The sequence below is a fragment of the Euprymna scolopes genome, chromosome 19 (assembly GCF_053919585.1).
Source record: "Euprymna scolopes isolate OS-2025 chromosome 19, ASM5391958v1, whole genome shotgun sequence".
Classification (NCBI taxonomy): domain Eukaryota; kingdom Metazoa; phylum Mollusca; class Cephalopoda; order Sepiida; family Sepiolidae; genus Euprymna; species Euprymna scolopes.
In genome coordinates this window covers 38,535,611-38,556,699 of record NC_136500.1, presented here as the reverse complement: position 1 = coordinate 38,556,699, position 21,089 = coordinate 38,535,611, and the positions used below count along the sequence as shown (strand labels likewise).

The window sequence follows — 21,089 nt, the reverse complement described above, 5'->3', positions numbered from 1 at the left end:
TCTTAAATGCTACGTAATTATGCACGATGTAGAAAATATAAATAAATAGACATAACGTAATAGTTATATGAACCTAATCATCTAATAAGGAACCATAAACAAGTTAGTTTTTCAAAGAATATGCAAATTGCTTAACTTATATATATATATATATATATATATATATATATATATATATATATATATATATATATATATATATATAATTAGCATTTCAGCTCGGCGTTGCACGGGTGTTTGGAGGTGTATGTTAAGCGAAGGAGGAAAAGAACGGGGGAAAAAACTTGACGTCTTTGCTTTCCGGAAGTGACGTAGGTTAAAATTAAGGCTAGACAATCGAAAAGATGGGATGACTTTCGAAAATATCGGTGAAAAAAGCGACCCGTCACTGTAGAAAATTCCCAGTTGAAGGTGTGGAAATTAATGTTTTTAGCTAATTTTTCGGTATTTGTAGTCCGAAGGGTCGAGCTTCAAAACGATACTGATCTTGTGAAAGTTCGTCGCCTCTGTAAAAGGTTATAGACAGACATGCAAACATAAATACATACATACATACATTTATATATTGGTAACTCAAATTTTCGACCCAAACCGATTCAAAAGCTTGCCCTATCTCTGAATACCCTTTATGTAAAATTTCAAATGTTTAGACCAGAAATTGTCTGAGTAATTTGGTAGAGACCGCAGAGATCAATTTTTTTTAAAAATTTTGACCCCTATCATGACCCCTGAACGTTTATTGTTTTGGGCTCCAATCAAGTTATTAAGCTAGATCCATGTCCAAGGAACCTATATCTAAAATTTTATGCGTTTAGACCCAAAATTATCGGAGGAGTTTGGTAGAGTTCTCAAAGGTCAAATCGTGTAACTTTAACCCCTTAATAGCCAAATTTCTGGCCGAAAACGGATTACACAAACATTCACAAAAATCCGAACAAGTCAGTTATTTTATATTTGTTTCTGCCATTAATAAGTTTGCCTTAGATGTATTTATTTATTTATTTTATTATAATTATAATTATTCTAAGTTTTATTAAAAAGTTCTGTAAATATATTAAAAACGCACTCAAAAAGCACCCATTTATTAAAATATCTTTTATTTAAATACGTTCGTTTTGTTACTTAAAAAATGTTTTGTAAATATATATTTTTCCTTTTAAATCTTCAAATTTTGTAAGTATATTTTAAAAAATCTTGCTTGCAAATATTCGACCATGTCTGCTATTTTACGTGTTTACACACAACCAACGCCATGTGCTTGTGCCAATGTCAAGGTCGAATCACCGGTGTCACTTGAAATGTGCGCCGGTCGTCGCTAGTCGTCGTCTATTCTTTACTTGATTCCGAAGATTTTTCCAAATCTCTATACCATGTATTTCAAATTTCGAGTCTGTAGATTGAAAATTGACAGATTTATTGTGTCGGGAAATGTATACAGATAGACAGACACACAGACAGACAGACACTTTCACTTTTATATATATATACATATATATATACATATATATATATATATATATATATATATATATATATATAGATAGATAGATAGATAGATAGATAGATAGATAATGTGCTATTATAACTTCTCTAGAAGAGAAAGCCGTCCTTGGTTTCTTTTCACCTTGTTTTATCTCTGACTCTTACTAGGTATGGTCAAATAGAACCTAGTTGGCTGTCGGGGTAACTCTCTACTGTGTTTTGATTGTTTCCATTGCTTCAATTCTTATTATCTCAAAAGAACTCTTGCCCATCTATGTTTTGTCGTTCGTATGTTGGTGATGCCATCATCTACTTCAGTTTGATGTCTGATCCAGATGCTCCTTTCTCTTTCACGTAAAACCGACTTCGAAACTTGGTAAGCGACGCCCTTTTTTCCTCTCTGCAACCTTTTTCCCGCAGAAGAGATATTGCGAGTCTCTGCTTTACTGTTATTTTCACATCGTGCTCATTTGTTTCGTTCAATAGTTTCCACCCCGTCAAACGCACTCGCCAAGCCACACCGCTGCCAACAAGTTCCTGAACTTTCTATAAGTGGCTAAATCTAAACACAGGTTCCATGAACAACGCTTCTTTCCTAGAACTACCCACCCGTGGAATTTTGTTTCACTGACCTGCTTCCCAACTGACTACAACATGGTCGTCTTCAAATCCGATGTGAACAAGTTTTTGTTCTCCCGTCCCCTTAAATATTCCAATTCGACCAAATACCCCACACCAAATCTGTTATGAAGCAGTTGTCGCACTGACCACCTTACATTTATTAATGCTTCTGCTCGAATGGCCTCCGGGCTTTGACATGATGACTCCTTTGTAAAAAAAAAAAAAAAAAACGATACTGAGCATTATGCATTTTATTTAGAATGGTAATAACTGTTCTCAGAGTGATGATTTTACGTGGAAAAAAAACTGCACCTAATTCTACAAAAAAAGTCCATAAATGGATTTTCCATGTTAGTGAGCATAAATATGTCTACACATGCCCCTTACTTTTTGTAGTGTTGTACTCTGTAATTAGAAACCTCATTATTTGCTACGTTTTTAATCAGCCCTTCCTCCACATTCTTTACACTTAATAAATTAGTCAAACGTAGGTCTTTTAATTTGTTTTTGTTATTTACGTAATTGACACATGTAATTTTTAAATTAATTTGCTTACATTACTTATATAAATTTTCATTTTTCTATTTTTCTGTATATTCTTTCCAAATTAAATATGATATTCCAATTCCCATGAGTATCTACTAAGTATGTAGCTAGAGTTTACTCGGTATAGCCGTTCCCGTTATACCACCGTCATTACGGTGGCTGGAGTGACAGTGGCTTTCGGGGATGGTTGCTAAGTCGTCAACGACACTACCTAAAACCTAGTTCGAATCCAGTTCGTTCTATAGAAACTCATTCACTCAACACGTTGACAACCTTTAAGTACTCGATGTCTTTCTAGAAAGAATTCCAACTAGAAAGATATCGGGGAAACCAATGCCAACAATAGAATCATCCGATTCATACGAAATCAATTAATGACGCTGGAATCTGTTCGAAATTTCAAATGTAACCCTTTATTTAATTCATGTAGGTAGATTCTTCTCGTTCCGTCAGTAACGACTGGGTAAAAGTTTTAAGTAATTCTTAATTATATTCTTAGTATTGCTTGCAATATATATATAAATAAAACAGTAGATGTGTGTGTGTGTATGTGTGAAAATATTTAACCGATAAGCTCTTCAATACTGGTCACATAACACTGAAATTAACAGGAAATAGTAATGATACATCAAAGATGATTCATAACGAAGTACAGAAATATGTCGGCAAGTTGAAATGCAAAATGTTCATTTAAACTTGCTGATACATGTTTATTACTTTTGTGCATGCGCAAATTCATTCATAGCTTGATATGGCTTAATTTTAAACCTTTCTTATCTATTTATCGACAGCTCAAACGGTAAGGAACGCGGATATAGTGCTGAATGTTTTGGTTTCAATTCTAGCTGATAGTATCCAAGTCGTTTATTCTAACTTTTGACATTTTTGGCCATTTGGGAGCATTTTTGACCTCTTTTGAGCCCCTGGGGATGCCGAATCCCAGTGTAAATGGATAAAGGTGCAGTTTTAGGCCTTAACACATGTATATTTGAGTTGAACACCGTAAAAAACAATATATTGTCAAACTTATCAAGTTTTTGTTGAGAAATATGAAGAAAGAGCCACAAAACGGAGCGTTTTAGCACTAAAAGTCCGAGGGACGCGAACCAGAATTTTGCCGGGGTCACCCATACTGGATTTATATTAAGAACAACAGGCTCCACATTTTGGCCAAGCTTCAAAAAAATCTAACAAATGAATGCAAAACATGTCATTTTGGGCCATTTTGGGGCATTTTCAATCTCTTCTGATCCCCTGGGGATGCAATGGAATTTCCACACAAAAAAAATTATATTTACTGTGCACGTCTATTTAATGAAATACAATTTGTGGTAAAATTTCAGGAAAAACTAATGGACGGTTATCTGGCAATCGTCTGGAATAACAGACGCACGGACGGAGGGACGGACGCACGGACGACACTGAAAACATAGGTCCCTCTCCGATAAATCGGAGGACCAAAACTCCAATAGTTTTAACTGGAATAAGGAGGATTTACACATTACGTATAAGTTCATTTTATATGCACTTGCCAAATATTTTGGAGTAGGGGCGTGGACAGGCCAGCTAATCTTCGGAACAATAAATGACATCTTTAATGAGATTAACTGTCCGGCTGTCATTTTTTTTTTGTTTTGTCTTTTGGATAATAAAGAAAGATTGGTTACTTGAATATATATATATATATATATATATATATATATATATATATATATATATATATATATATATATATACATATAAGAGAAGAGAGACATAATATATATAAGAGAAGAGAGACATTCCCTACTAGATTTCAAAGTAGGTTTGGCTCTAATAGTACCTCCTCATGTAACTTGGACGCGTGTATGGCGTGTATGCTGAACAGTGTGCAAAATGATGTCATTGCAATATATATATATATATATATATATATATATAGTGTGCAAAATGATGTCATTGCAATATATATATATATACATATATATATATATATATTGCAATGACATCATTTTGCACACTATATATATATATATATATATATATATATATATATATATATATAGTGTGCAAAATGATGTCATTGCAATATATATATATATATATATATATATATATATATATATATATATATATATATTGCAATGACATAATTTTGCACACTGCTCAGCATGCACGCCATACACGCGTCCAAGCTCCGTTACATGAGGAGGTACTATCAGAGCCAAACCTAGTTTGAAATCGTGGGGAATGTCTCTCTTCTCTTCCCTACAGACTTATTGCTAGTCTTTCTCTGCTCTGCCGGTATTTTTATAGCAAGTTCTCGATCTATGCTTCTCTCTTTTAAAACTTTCACAACAAAAACTAGTCTAGCTATAACCACTGTCAATATTCTTCCCCCCTCTCTCTCTCTCTTTACCTTGAAATAAACGAAACTTCTATGAACGAAGTTTATTTGCGAGAATTGATCGTCTGTAGAACACAATGCTGCAGGACTGCTTCTCATCAGACTACAACATGGTCGTTTTCATGTCCAATGTAAACAAATTTTTATTAAGCTGCCCTCTTAAATAATCCAATTCTGTCCCAGCACCACCACAATTACCAATCATCATGGTGTTTTCTTATCGTTTACCTGACACGTTTTTAACGCTTATCCTCGAGTTGCCTTTGGGTCTTGATAAATGGTAACAAGTTAGTAAAGATCAAAATAAAAATAAAAGAGACCGTTTTCTTAATAATAAAAGCCTTTGTTTTTACTGTTAAATGACGAAAGTGCAAACATGTTTTATACAAGTTGCAAGTGTGCTTGCAAAAAGTGTACACGTGCCGTAATTTGATACGCCTCGTGTACATGTGTACTTCGTGATCGGCATTTCAAGCAGAACGATCATCATGAACATATTAGTTGAGCCCGAATCGTGCAGTAGATATCTTCGGTGCATAAAACATCTCAAAGTTCGTATATTGGGTGTGCTGACATATGCACAAAATACTTGGTAGTGTCAGGTTTCTGTTCTGATTTGTCAAGCATGACAGAATGGAGAAATCGCTTGAAACCACAAGCGGACATCTGAATCGAACAACAACAACAACAACAACAACAACAACAACAACAACAGTACACTGGGAGTTATGCAAACAACCGCATCTCGAACACACAGGCAAATGGCACGAGTATAAGCCGGCAAACAAGAATCGCAAAATTCTATGGGATATGGGCATACAAACAGATAAACCCATCCAAGCAAGAAGACCGGATGTCGTAATAATTAACAAGAAAGAAAAGTCCTGTCATATGGTAGACTTTGCTGTCCCAGCTGATCACAGGGTGAATATCAAAGAAAAGGAGAAACGGAGCAAATACACAGAGCTAGCCAGAGAGCTGAAATGGATATGGATGATGAAGAAAATCAGGTTAACACCTATAATAATAAGAGCACTAGGAACAATTCCGAAAAGCTTGGGAGAAATTGAGATCAGAGGAATAGCGTAATATAACGAATAACAATAATAAACACAGCTGAAATATTAAGGAAAACCTTTGAACGCTGAGACTATATGCGCGGGTCAGACAAACTGCTGGAGAGACAAAACATGAAGAAGCGTTACATGGAACGAAGAACAACGAAGCTGCGTATCTATAAGTTCTCTATTCTCGCCCCCATACCCACCCATTGACCTATCACTACTCGCTCCCCCAAAGAGCGATGCCAAATAGACGAGAAGGGTCAAAGAGGATGGAAAGACCGAAGAGAGAGCGCTGACCAGACCTCTGCTGGACAAGTGCGAATAGAACTGGGACCTTAGGGAGGCATATTGCCACTCAAATTCCAGTGGAGATCAATGGCCGTTGCCAGCGAAAAATCAATCGTAAGCGGCTGTTGCGTAAACGCAACTTTATTTGCAAATGTTATTGAAAGAAATGGAGAGTAATGGAAATATGGGGAGGCTTGTATATTTATAGTATTATTATTATTATTATTATTATTATTATTATTATTATTATTATTATTATTATTAATAATAATAATAATAATAATAATGATAATAAAATAACAATAATTATGAATAGTAAATAATGATAAAATAATAACAAAATAGTAATAATAAATAAATAATAATAAATACTACTACTACTAATAATAATACTACTAATAATAATTAAATAAATAAATAATAATCATAATATTAATGATAATAAAAAATAACAAAAAAGTAAATAAATGGTGGCGTCTTCATCAGAGAGTACCAGGGGGGAAGTCATTAGCCAGACCTGCACTGGAGGAGTGCAAAGAAGACTGGAACTTTGGAGAGGTTTTTTGCCACCAAAACACTAAGGAATACCAATGGCCGGTGCCAAAGACATATCAATGGTAAGCGGCTGTTGAGATAACCTGAAGGCCCTTGTGCTGATGATCGAAAGAGGTGGAGACCACTGGAAATCTTGGGAAACAGTGTCCAGCCAGGCGTTATAAAACGTACTTAGCTACGGTTTCACACACACACACACACACACACACACACACACACACACACACACACACGCACGCACACAAACACGCACACACACACACACATATATATATATATATGTATCGGAATTGGTGGGTATGTATATATGTTGCGTTACAAAACGTACTTAACTACAGTTTCACTCACGCAAAAACATACACACACACACACACACACACACACACACACATATATATATATATATATAAGTAGGTATGTATATGCATATATATATATATATATATATATATATATATATATAATTACTTCATTTAATATACGAAGATATAATTTAATACGTAAATTTTTCAATATTTACTTCAACAGTAGGTGTATCAGAATTTTTGGGCAAGTTGCCATTGGAAACATTTGATTAAATAGACTGTCCATGTCTACAGGCTTATAACAATATGAAAATGTAATTTCAAACCCTAATTTTTATTTCAATAAAATGAGCAAAGACCAAATTTTAAAATCATAAAAGTTTTAATCGAAAAATATACAATATTTTTTTCATCGGTTTTCTTTAAAAAATCAACAAATTTAACTTCATCGAAACCTAATAAATATATATAGCTGCCAAAAATCACTTACCTGTTCAGAATTACTAAGCTATGGGTGCTCCTATTCTTCATGTATATTGTCCATATTTATATATTATATTCCATGTACTTTTTAAATAAAAGGATTTTTAAATCAAGAGTCGCGGAAAAATGTCTTTTCGACAGTTGTTTATCCGCCATTAGCAAAACCGGATGTTCGTCGATTTATGATTCGTTATATACGGAAGTATCAGAGTGAAAAAATAATTATTTATGCCATGCAGCCTTATCTCCCTTTTGTAGTTTTTACATATTTCATTTCAACTACGTGGTCAGTATGTGCTACCATATTTGCAAAATAATAACATTTCATTCAGGGATTTTAGCCGATTACTACAAATTTGCTCTACCAAATTTACAATTTTTTTTAAAGAAATCGATGAATTTTTGATTTAATATATTTTAATTCTTCTTTATCGAGTGAATTATTTTTTACATATCTAAAAAAAAGAAAACATTGAATTAAAAAATTGAAAGAAAAAATTGTCGTCAGCGTCCAATATTTACTTGATAATCTAAGCATAACATAAGCTTCAACTTAAAAAAAGTAACGTGTTTAAAAAAAAAGGTTTTACACTTTAAACTTTACAGGTAAATTTAAAAAAAACACTTCTTATGTATATACACACACATATTTTATATATATATATATATATATATATATATATATATATATAGCGTTTATCAAAAAATAAGTAATATATGGCGTTTAACAAAAAATAAGTGTGTATATATATGTATATATATATATATATATATATATATATATATATATATATTCATGTTGGGACGATTAATCGGGATAGGGGATGTTTACAAAGTAATAGGCATTTTAGCTCGTTAAAAACGAGTAAAACTTATAGTCCGTTGTCTATTCTATGGCAAAAGTTTAGTGTGATTACTCCCTATTTAATCTTATTAATCTTTAACTGTGCAGCAAACGGGTCCATAATGCGTAGTTCGTTGCACCATGTAATAACAAAGGCTCATAAAAAGTAAAAGTTGGACGGACAGACAAACAAAGAGACAATAAAAGAGAAATATATATGTATAAGGTACGTTGTTCAACAATTTTTTTTTCATACCGCAAACAGACTTATATACACTTATTACCGTTTGATTTCTATATATACTATGTATTAATAAGAAATCAACATCAAATGACTACCCTCATTTGCATATTGAATTGTAATAATTAGCTCGATTATATTAATTTTTTGCTATAATAGAATCGTTTTAACTCTTCTATTAAGAAATATTATTTAAAGTTTATTCACTTAATTTATTTTAAATTTAGTTTATATTTAATTTCAAATAATAGCTGGCACCGTTGCATTTAAAACCGCAAATAAGCAACTTTCTTCAAGCTATGAGAGTTATTTCCTATTTAAGCTATGAAAGTTACTTCGTGTTTGATTTTCATAAACAAAGATGGACGTGTTTAATGCTTCCCTAAACCCAAAATATAGTTAAAATAAAAAAGGACAGTCTGTGCGAATCGACATCAGCCCTTCGTTTGTGTAAAATCTTGTGTTTGTATCGGCTCTTTTCAAATTTTAATGTTATACTTGCACACCTAAGTAGAGCAATGTATATTTTTATTCAATACCTAAGTAGAGCAATATATATTTTTATTCAATACCTAAGTAGAGCAATATATATTTTTATTCAATACCTAAGTAGAGCAATATATATTTTTATTCAATACCTAAGTAGAGCATTGTATATTTTTATTCAATACCTAAGTAGAGCATTGTATATTTTTATTCAATACCTAAGTAGAGCAATGTATATTTTTATTCAATACCTAAGTAGAGCAATGTATATTTTTATTCAATACCTAAGTAGAGCAATGTATATTTTTATTCAATACCTAAGTAGAGCAATATATATTTTTATTCAATACCTAAGTAGAGCAATATATATTTTTATTCAATATCTAAGTAGAGCAATATATATTTTTATTCAATACCTAAGTAGAGCAATATATATTTTTATTCAATACCTAAGTAGAGCATTGTATATTTTTATTCAATACCTAAGTAGAGCATTGTATATTTTTATTCAATACCTAAGTAGAGCATTGTATATTTTTATTCAATACCTAAGTAGAGCAATATATATTTTTATTCAATACCTAAGTAGAGCATTGTATATTTTTATTCAATACCTAAGTAGAGCAATATATATTTTTATTCGATACCTAAGTAGAGCAATATATATTTTTATTCAATACCTAAGTAGAGCAATATATATTTTTATTCAATACCTAAGTAGAGCAATATATATTTTTATTCAATACCTAAGTAGAGCAATATATATTTTTATTCGATATCTAAGTAGAGCAATATATATTTTTATTCAATACCTAAGTAGAGCAATATATATTTTATTCGATACCTAAGTAGAGCAATGTATTTTTGATTCAATACCTAAGTAGAGCAATGTATTTTTGATTCAATACCTAAGTAGAGCAATGTATTTGTGATTCAATACCTAAGTAGAGCAACGTATATTTTTATTCAGTACCTTAGTAGAGCAACGTATATTTTTATTCAATACCTAAGTAGAACAACGTATATTTTCATTCAATACCTAAGTGGAACAACGTATATTTTTATTCAATATCTAAGTAGAGCAACGTATATTTTTATTCAATATCTTAGTAGGGCAACGTGTATTTTCATTCAATACCTAAGTAGAACAACGTATATTTTTATTCAATACCTAAGTGGAACAACGTATATTTTTATTCAATATCTAAGTAGAGCAACGTATATTTTTATTCAATATCTTAGTAGGGCAACGTGTATTTTCATTCAATACCTAAGTAGAACAACGTATATTTTTATTCAATACCTAAGTGGAACAACGTATATTTTTATTCAATATCTAAGTAGAGCAACGTATATTTTTATTCAATATCTTAGTAGGGCAACGTGTATTTTCATTCAATACCTAAGTAGAACAACGTATATTTTTATTCAATACCTAAGTGGAACAACGTATATTTTTATTCAATATCTAAGTAGAGCAACGTATATTTTTATTCAATATCTTAGTAGGGCAACATGTATTTTCATTCAATACCTAAGTAGAACAACGTATATTTTTATTCAATACCTAAGTGGAACAACGTATATTTTTATTCAATATCTAAGTAGAGCAACGTATATTTTTATTCAATACCTAAGTAAAATAACGTATATTTTTATTCAATACCTTAATAGAGCAATGTATTTGTGATTCAATACCTAAGTAGAGCAATATATATTTTTATTTAATACCTAAGTAGAGCAATGTATATTTTTATTTAATACCTAAGTAGAGCAATGTATATTTTATTCAATACCTAAGTAGAGCAATGTATATTTTTATTCAATACCTAAGTAGAGCAATATATATTTTTATTTAATACCTAAGTAGAGCAATGTATATTTTTATTCAATACCTAAGTAGAGCAATATATATTTTATTCAATACCTAAGTAGAGCAATATATATTTTTATTCGATACCTAAGTAGAGCAATGTATTTTTGATTCAATACCTAAGTAGAGCAATGTATTTTTGATTCAATACCTAAGTAGAGCAATGTATTTTTGATACAATACCTCAGTAGAGCAACGTATATTTTTATTCAATACCTTAGTAGAGCAACGTATATTTTTATTCAATACCTAAGTAGAGCAATGTATATTTTTATTCAATACCTAAGTAGCAATGTATATTATTTATTCAATACCTAAGTAGCAATGTATATTTTTTATTCAATACCTAAGTAGAGCAACATATATACTTTATTTACTTTATTATTTACGATGCAGCTGATTCGAAAGTAAAGTGTGTTTTGGTATAAGCTGTATCGCCTGAAAAGGCGTCTAGTTACTGGTAACCAGCTGATCGAAACATGCTTATGACTGTGTAACTGCTTATGTAAAAACTAATAAGAGTATATATATATATATATATATATATATATATGTGTGTGTGTGTGTGTGTGTGTGTGTGTGTGTGTGTGTGTGTGTGATTAGATATATAACAAGGAAGTGATGGAGCGAAGGATAGAGGGAGAAGGTGAATCTGTTCACGCAACGCTTTCAAATACCAAGTGTATTATAATCTATATTGTGATTTTTTTTAAATCAACTTTAACTATGTGGTTCCAATAGAAACTCAATTGAAGTCGTATATTTTTGTATACACAAACGTCAATAACACTTTAAGAAATTATATTTATTATTCATTTATTATTATTTCACGTTCCACAAAACTATAAAAAGATTTAAGGATTCAATGAAAAAATCGTATTTTCCTATATTCCTCGTTTTCTTTTTTCTTTTAATTGTATTCTTAGACAGAAAAAACTTATTATATGCCCTGTTTACAATAAATTTTATCTTATTCTCAACATGGTACGGAAACTACAATATATCTTTATCTTACGTCGCGTTTACGAGCAGGGATGAAAAGCACTTATGGACACTTCAGATCTTAACACAAGAAATAACCTTATTTCTTTCAGATTTTAGTTTCTTTTTTTTTTTTTTTTTTTTTTAGATAAACATTGATAATTTGGTATAATTAGGATAGATCTCTGGTCGTTAGAACCTGTGAATTTCTTCGGATGCATATTCTAAAATATATAGATAATAGAGTTACAGACAGACACGTATTTCATGGTATCTACGACTCGTAAGTGTTGGCTTGACCAAGCGAAATTCGAAACCTGGGATACCAATCATTGACACACAACGCTCTACCACCACAACACATACCCTTCCAGTAGCAGCGAAAGAAACATTATCGCCTTATAAATGTTGCCACCCAGTTATTTATTTGTTATTGTTATTTTTACTTACGACACTCATAATTTAACATTTCATAATATATATATATATATATATATATATATATATATATATATATATATATATATATATATATATATATTCCCAATAAAAAATAAAAACAGATTTTAGTTTTTGGAATTTTTATCTTTTAAGTCAATTATTATCGACATTCTGACTGTTCGACAAATCTTACTTGCTTTGCCTACTATGCATGACGTCATATTTCAGTTCACGGGCTTTGTCTTTCGGTAGCAAAGAATATAAACACAGTACTAATTCAAATATATAAACAAATACACACATGAACATATTCATGTCCCATACAAGCATGTAAACCAGCACATATATTCACATACTAGTTGGCATAAAACATTGTAAATAATACTTCAGAACAATTATTATTTCGACTTCATAAAATTAGAGTTCTACAGGTTCACGGGGTATAATTTAACTTAAGGACAGATGTTTTCTCTTTAAGGACTGTAATCTGTACCTCACTAGAGTCTTTTCATCCAGAAATGTTATATAAGTAATTTATTCGATTTTTTTTTTTCGTTAGACCGGTAAGTGTATGTACTCAGTTTTTTTGTTTGTTTGTTTGTTTTTTAACTCACCATTTCGTTAAAAAAAAACATGCTAATGTATAGCGGATTCGGTTCATAAAACAGAAAACAATGTGTGTGTGTGTGTGTGTGTGTGTGTGTGTGTGTGTGTGTGTGTGTGTGTGTGTGTGTGTGTGTGTGCACGCGTGGATCTTTTTTTTATTTTTTCTCCCCATTCATTTGACATTTTTATTAACGGTCACGTCGCTTCAAATATTCGGCCATCTTGAATATTGTTTTAATTTTTCTTACTGTATTTATTGTTTCACGTTTTTCTCTTTCGAAGTTGTTAAAAGTTCGTGAAATATACAATACAAAAATACATGACGGAAACAACCAAATAAATAAAATAAAATAAAATGAATACGAAAGAGAAAAAAAGTACTTAATTATAAGTATCTTAATTTAAGGCTCATGTTTGATTTTGTATAAAGAAATTGAACCATTAATGCTTTACTAGTATACCGCTTTCGTAAAGAATAATGGATACAAATAGTTATGTTTTGCCAGTGTTCGTCCTAGTCTTTATCTACATATCTATTCTTATCTATATATCTATAACAGTAAAAATGTACGCGTGGACACTTCTTAACCTACATACTCAAGGAATTTCTACAGATTTTAAATTTGGCATATAGGATATTTAGACAAGTGGAAAACGTTTTAATCAATTTTCATCCGGAAAAAAGGCTGCTAGTGAGTCAAAATTAGCAAACTGGTACGTGGGGGTCGTCGTATTTTTATCTGTTTGTCAACTGCTTCACGACTGCGCATGCGCGGCTGAGAAACATGATAACAAGATTTTTGGAAAACACTTTGTAAATGTCAAGCTAGTGTAATGGTTATCGCACTTAACTCGTTTTTAAGTTTTGGTTTCGATTTCAGTTCGAGTACTTGTTTTTTGTTTATTTACAAGTGAACTGTTTAAAAAACACAATACTCGCATGCACATGTCTCAGTTTCTGTATTAATTAAAATATAATATTTATGCGTATTTTACGATCGGGCAACGCGGGGCGGCCGGCCAGCTAGTATGTGTATATATTTGTATGTTTATGATTCACTGCTGAGCAAATTAACCGATCATTTTAGCTGCTCGGCTAAAGTTCAGTAATATTAGCTATACTGTAACGCTGTCGTTATATGTTAATACGAACCCACACGTTGCATGTAGAGACGGTCGCAAAGGAACAAAAAAAAAATGGATTCGACTCGCTTTTCCTTGTTAGTTGAAACAAAAAGCATTTATTCATAGTATTTTCCAACAACACATTGCATCTTGTTATAAAAGTCTCTTAGTTCGCCGTGTAATTGACAAAGTTCTGCCATGTCGGACACGTGCTTCCTTTCTCGCGTCGAGATGTCCGCATGTCCCGCCACCATGCGGGTTTCAAATCTTTCACGCCGGCCCGTCTTCACCTCCTTGTCCCACCACGAGATTTTTTTGTTTTGTTTTTAATCTTGCGTTTTCTTTCCGCTTCTATGTCTGCAGTTCACCCAATTATTCATTTTGTTTGTTTGTTTGTTTGTTTGTTTGTTTGTTTGTTTAAAGTTCGGATTTCATCTCGTTTTAAAAGTTCCTCTCGCACTGACTCGTGCTTCCAAATCCTCTGGTCGCCCACGTGGTTCTTTGCTGTCGCTGCACACGTGTTTTTCCGTCGCTTGCCACCCACGTATGCCTTTCTCTCTCTCTCTCTCTCTCTCTCTCTCTCTCTCTCTCTCTCTCTCTCCATTTCTTTTCCTTCTCTTCATCCGCACTTTTCTTTTCCTTCTTTTCATCCGCACCTACGAGGTCATTTGCATACGTGTCATATAGCTGCTGCTGCTAAGTACGCGCTAGCGGTACTCTTACAATACTTAGTTGTGTTTGGTTTCGTACAAATAGAGAAGGGGGTGCAAAAAGAAGGTGGTATCTCTTTGTAAAAATTCTGGTAGCTTAGATTTTTGTGAAGCTTTAACCATACCCAATTATAATGTTTATACCTTACAAAGAGCAATTTTCACGTTGGGAGTATGATTTGTTCAGGGTTGAATATAAGTACAAAAACACACACACACACACACACAAAACAAATATCCCAAAATTTCAGTTTTTTTTTATTTAAAATTGTTTTTAATGTGCATAATATAAAATATTTTCCTTTAAAAAAATTAAAATATTTCAGATTTGTATTAAATTGGATCCACAGACATCAGTTAAGATAACTTATCTGAATGTCAGTTTCTTCTTAAGACCACTGAAGCTTAAGACTTAAATTTTAGACATTTTTATAAGCATCAAAATCATGTTAATTTAATGCAAATTAGAATAAGGATTCTTGACATTAGGTTTGGTTGAATTTTATCTTTCAAAGATGGGATAAAAGTAGAGTAAAACCTTTCTTCGGGGAATTAATTTATTTATTCCTTGGATAGCAAGAATTCTTTTATTTATATATGCATAATCACATATATAAAAGGTTATATATGGCTATCTGTCTGCCTGTCTACCTGTCTCCATATTTTCAAACCCTATCTCTTTCGAAACTAAAGGTCGTAGAGCGGCACTAGGGCCTCAAATAATTTGATTTTTATGCACCGTTTTTTATGGGTCATACGCCGGTTATATACGGTATAATCACGTTGATACGACGGTTCTTGTCAGCTCACCGAAGTTAAGCAACCTTGAGCCTGGCTAGTACCAGATGGGTGACGATTTGAGTATTCTAGGCGCTGTATGTGCTTTCCGCTTATCTCGGTATTGTTTCTAGTCGTCCTGAACCTCCACTTGCTACTGGTATTTAACAATGTCGAATCAGAAGAGGTGTGGTTAGAGATTGCGCAACTCTTGCCACAAAAAAATTCACGCGTAGGCACCCTTACTGTGGCGTATCCATAGTCTGTCAAGACTGAAGGAAGCCTTACCTTACGCCGGTAAAAAATAGTTTTTAAGGGGTCAAAAAAGGGTAAAAATTGAAAAAAATCGTTATAAACTTTGCACATTTACTTTAGTTAATTTTTAATTTTTTACATTTTTAATAAACTTATATACGTGTCACGTGGGAACAGTTGTACCGTCACCAGCGTTGAATGCTAGAGTTTTGCTTTCGGGTTCGATTCTATCTTATAGCACCCAAATGTTTTTTTTTTTTACTTTGAAAATCACAACTCCATAATAATATACACGAAATCTGGACGAATTAAAATATCATATTTAAGCGTATTTTACGACAGACAAAGCCGGGCGCTCCACCCCGCTAGTAGAAAATATATTTTGATAGTTATTATATATATATATATATATATATATATATATATATATATATATATATATATATATATATATAAGGTTATAACGGTTTTTATTTATATACATGTTATTTGGTTACAAATTAGCAAAACATTTTGCGGGCACAGCTATAAATAACCTGAATTTATGAAACCGAAACATTTTTGTGAAACTTTCATTTTCTGTAACCTAAAAATGTTGTGGTTGCACAAAACAAGAATATATATTCCTATCCAGTAAGGGACTTAACAGCCTATGCACACAAAGGCAGGTACTTAACAGCCAAAGTACCCAGAAACAAAGCGATATGCACTACACAACTGTCTCGAGTTTTGCAACGATTAATTACGTTATTGAAACGACACTCCTTGTTATGCAAAACGCCCCATGACTCTTACTAAAAAATACCTACAACTCCAACTCTATTCGCACCTACTGAAAACCTGCCCATATATATCTATTCACCTAATTACGCATGACTCGATACTTGCTGTCTTATCCATGCTATATTGCACTTACATCTTAACCCTCCTATCATCTAAAATAGCTCGGCCACAACTCGTAGCTCAATTCTTAATACCTACTCATACTGTAACACTATACTAGACCTAAGCTAACATTAATAAAATAAAAAAAAGGGTACGACTAAAATCACATTATCTCCTCCCTAACAAGCCCTCTTACAAATATAGACGCTTACACTGCATGAACTTCACCCACCCCTTTATCCATTAACAAGTAAATAGCATGTCCCTAAATCACTTTGAGGAGTGTAACTAATCAGTAGATATAATCACAAACTAACCCAGTAACACTAACAACGCGGGGTCGCAGAAATACCTGGATTAGAACCTAGGCGCGGAGAAAACCCTCTCAGGGCTGACGGACCCAGTAGGTCTTCCCAGATCATCCGTCTAGGAGAAGGAAAACTCTGAAACTAAACCAAAGGGGAGAGAGGCCTCTTCAGTCTTGGATGACAACCTTCCTAGAGCTGGTGACTCAAACAAATTCACCGGTTTGCAAACCTAAATTGCTTAAGGAGTAGATAGGCTCTGTCTATCGCCCGGCTTCCATACTCCTTCTTTGCCTATTAGTCAAGCGCAGAGACACTATCTCAGTGATTCGACAGAAACACCCAGCGGTAGATCTTGTTTCCTGGCTAGGGCAATGAATGCCGTTTTCCCCATTCCCAGCATGCCCCACCCCTAAAACTGAACATTTGGGAGTGCTTGAGTATAAGATATGCCTCAGCGGTTAGATTGGGTTGACCTTCTTCTAAAGGGTTGAGGGTACCGGATTGACAGTTCCTGGCTGCTGTTCCCGACTGGTAGTACAGGAGCCCTAACTCTTTGGTAGCACTTAGAGCGGCTGCTCCATCAACAGTTGAATAATATCGGGTTGTTTGCAGTGCCATGACGCGCATGGAAAGGGACCCTGCACTCATCCCCGGTGGGCTTTCCTGAGGCCACAATCCTAATTGGAGAAAGGTCAGCTGATGGTCTACTTGTGATGCATGTCTGAAGCTCCGCATAACCTCTTGTTTAGCTCCCCCTTACCGAAACTCTTAAAAAAAATATGACGACAGTACAATCTAAAAATAAGCTTAAACCAGGATTAGGGACAAACAAATTCAACTTGCCTCCTCCCTTGAGGCTCTCATTCACAAATATCCGTGGGCTTAGAACTAACTTAGCTGATGTTGAAGCATTTCTCTTAACAAATACCCCGGATATCTTAGCACTAAGTGAGACTAACCTACACTCCTCCATTCCCTCTAACCACTTTAACATGCCTGGATATCTCCCACTCTGCCGTAAGGACTCTGACAGACATATGCACGGACTTGGAGTTTACATTCGTAATACCCTTCCCTTGACTAGAGAAACAAACCTAGAAACAGATGATCAAGCCTTTATGTGCTTTAGACTAAACGTGCAACACAGTATTAGCTACTATTATTTTCTCTACCGCTCTCCCTCGACTCAGGACTGCTCCATAATAAACAAAGTATCTGACAGCATAGACACGGCACTGTCCCTCGACACTAGCGCACAAATACATGTGTTTGGTGACTTTAATGTCCACCACAAAAACTGGCTTGGATTCTCTACTCACACAGATGCAGCGGGCAGCACAACCCATAGCTTCGCTATATCTCACTCCCTATCACAAATTGTTACGTTTCCAACCCGTTTCCCTGACCAGGAAGAACAACACGCATCACTTCTAGATCTGTTTTTGACCACAGTTCCCGATGACTGCATAGCGAAGGCCCACAGCCCACTCGGGAACGCTGATCATGCAGTGATAATGGTTGAAATCGCCCTAAACTCTAGACCCAAAACTGAAGAGCCAGTGCTCAAAACAACGAGATATTATAATAAGGCTGACTGGGAAGCCATCAGGGAACTAATTAGAGATGCTCCATGGAAAAATATTTTCTCTCTCCCTGCTGAACAGTGTGCAAACGAGACCACTGACTGGTTCAAAACTGCAATCGAAGCGCATGTTCCCATGCGAAAATTTTATAGTAAGCCCCACTCTCCCCAATGGTTTACGTCGACTTGTGCAACTGCCATTACTCAAAAGCAGCATGCATACCGTAGGTTTAACCGACATAAGTCCAGTTCAAACAGACTGAAGTATATAGAAGCTAGAAATAACGTTAAGAAAGAAATAGCGACAGCTAAGAGAGAATTTACGGAAACCACTAAAAAGCGCATCGAAGCACAAAAACTAGGAACTCGAGACTTCTGGAAAATCTACAACAGTGTAGTAAATAATGGGCAATCAACAATTCCCCCACTAACCAACAATCACGAGGTTGTCTCCTCAGCAACCGACAAGGCTAACATGCTTGCCAGTCGGTTTGCCTCAAACTCCACACTGGACCCTTCCAACCACCCCCTACCTGACTTTCCTATGCGGACAGACGCCACACTAGACGATCTGAAAACCACCCCTGCTCAGGTGCATGCTATCATAAAAAACCTTGACACCTCAAAAGCATGTGGACCCGATCTTATCCCAGCTGTGCTATTAAAAAAGTGCTCAGCCGAAGTAGCTCCAGTTCTCTCCAAACTCTACAACAAATGTCTTAATGAAGCTTGCTTTCCGGGCTGTTGGAAAACTGCTTCTGTTGTACCAGTATTCAAGAATTCTGGCGAAAGGACAGACCCATCAAATTATCGCCCCATTAGCCTCCTCCCACTTTTTGCCAAAATATTTGAGACCATAATTAACCATGCTCTAGTCCATCATCTTAAAGATGCTAAACTACTGACTGACAAACAATATGGATTTAGACAAGCCCGTTCCACAGCAGACATCCTCACCGTGATCTCTGAACGTATATACCAATCACTGGACAAAGCGGGGGAAGGCAGAGCGGTAGCTCTAGATATATCTAAGGCTTTTGACAGGGTATGGCATGAGGGTCTCCTCAGTAAAATCAGATCATACGGTATCACTGGTAGAATACTTAACATAATTAAATCCTTCTTAGATAAGAGAAAAATCCAGGTAGTCCTCGACGGTCGCACATCTAAACAATATGATATAAATGCGGGAGTGCCCCAGGGTTCTATCCTTGGACCTCTATTGTTCCTGATATTCATAAATGACCTCCCCGACAACATTGCCTCTGAGATGGGTATATATGCTGATGACACTACACTCTATGGCAGACACGACAGGAAGACGAATGAACACATTTCTAAAGAAATGGCAGAAACACTAGAGGAAGACCTCCAATCTGTAGTGGAATGGGGACAAAAGTGGTTGGTCGCGTTCAATGCTGCCAAGACTAAACTAGTTTCATTCAATAATTACAAGAAACCCTCTCTACCACCAATAGCAATGGCCAACGACTCTTTATCTGAGAGTCCATCTTTCAAACTCCTTGGCCTAACGTTCACAGGAAACATGAGTTGGAACAATTACATTGAAGGCATTGCCAGGGCCGCTGCAAGAAAGGTAGGCTCTCTCTACCGTGCTAGAAAACTACTAACACCCGAAAGTATTCTGTACCTCTATAAGGCCACCATTCGCCCATGTATGGAGTATTGCTGCCACATCTGGGCTGGTGCATCTGCTACTAGTCTCTCGCTCCTTGACAAGGTTCAAAAGAGAGTCGCAAATCTGATAGGCCCTGAACTGGCATCTAAGCTTCAGCCTCTGTCCCATCGACGAAATGTTGCATCCCTCTGCCTGTTCTACAAGTATTTTAGTGGTGAATGCTCTGATAAACTGCAATCACTTGTGCCCCCACGACGCGAGCACCCTCGACAAACCCGACAGGCTACTAGATCCCACCCCCACACTGTAGAGGTCCCTAGATGTAAAAGATCTTTTTACTCCAATAGTTTCTTCCCCAGAACCGCAAGACTCTGGAATTCCATTCCAGGTCCCTGCTTCCCCAACAGTACTGACGTGCAGAAGTTCAAGTGTAACGTGAACCGACACCTTGCTGCCCAAATCCCTACATAGTACCCCAGTAGTTGTTGCCCCTGATAGTAGCCCCCTACACCAAAGTGGCAATTTGCCTTGTTTGGGGTGAAAATGTAATAAAAAAAAAAAAAAAAAAAAAAAAATATATATATATATATATATATATATATATAG

At 34.5% G+C, this 21,089-nt stretch overlaps 1 protein-coding gene and 1 long non-coding RNA gene across 10 annotated transcripts in view; one reads left to right on the top strand and one right to left on the bottom strand.

Moving 5' to 3' along the window:
• Nucleotides 1-21,089, bottom strand: part of LOC145303536 (homeobox protein Mohawk-like) — a 407,111-nt gene that overhangs the window by 167,678 nt on the left and 218,344 nt on the right. Inside the window, exon 1 of one of the 5 annotated variants that reach the window (XM_080145003.1) lies at nucleotides 7,738-7,898. The exons of the other annotated variants lie outside the window; for them this stretch is intronic. Coding sequence (XP_080001129.1) covers nucleotides 7,738-7,778 — 41 coding nt within the window. The 5' untranslated portion in view covers nucleotides 7,779-7,898. Of the gene's footprint in view, nucleotides 1-7,737; nucleotides 7,899-21,089 lie in introns of those variants that run through there. 5 annotated transcript variants of the gene reach the window in all.
• LOC145303537 (uncharacterized) overlaps nucleotides 1-21,089 on the top strand; it is a 162,455-nt gene that overhangs the window by 2,090 nt on the left and 139,276 nt on the right. The window lies entirely within an intron of this gene.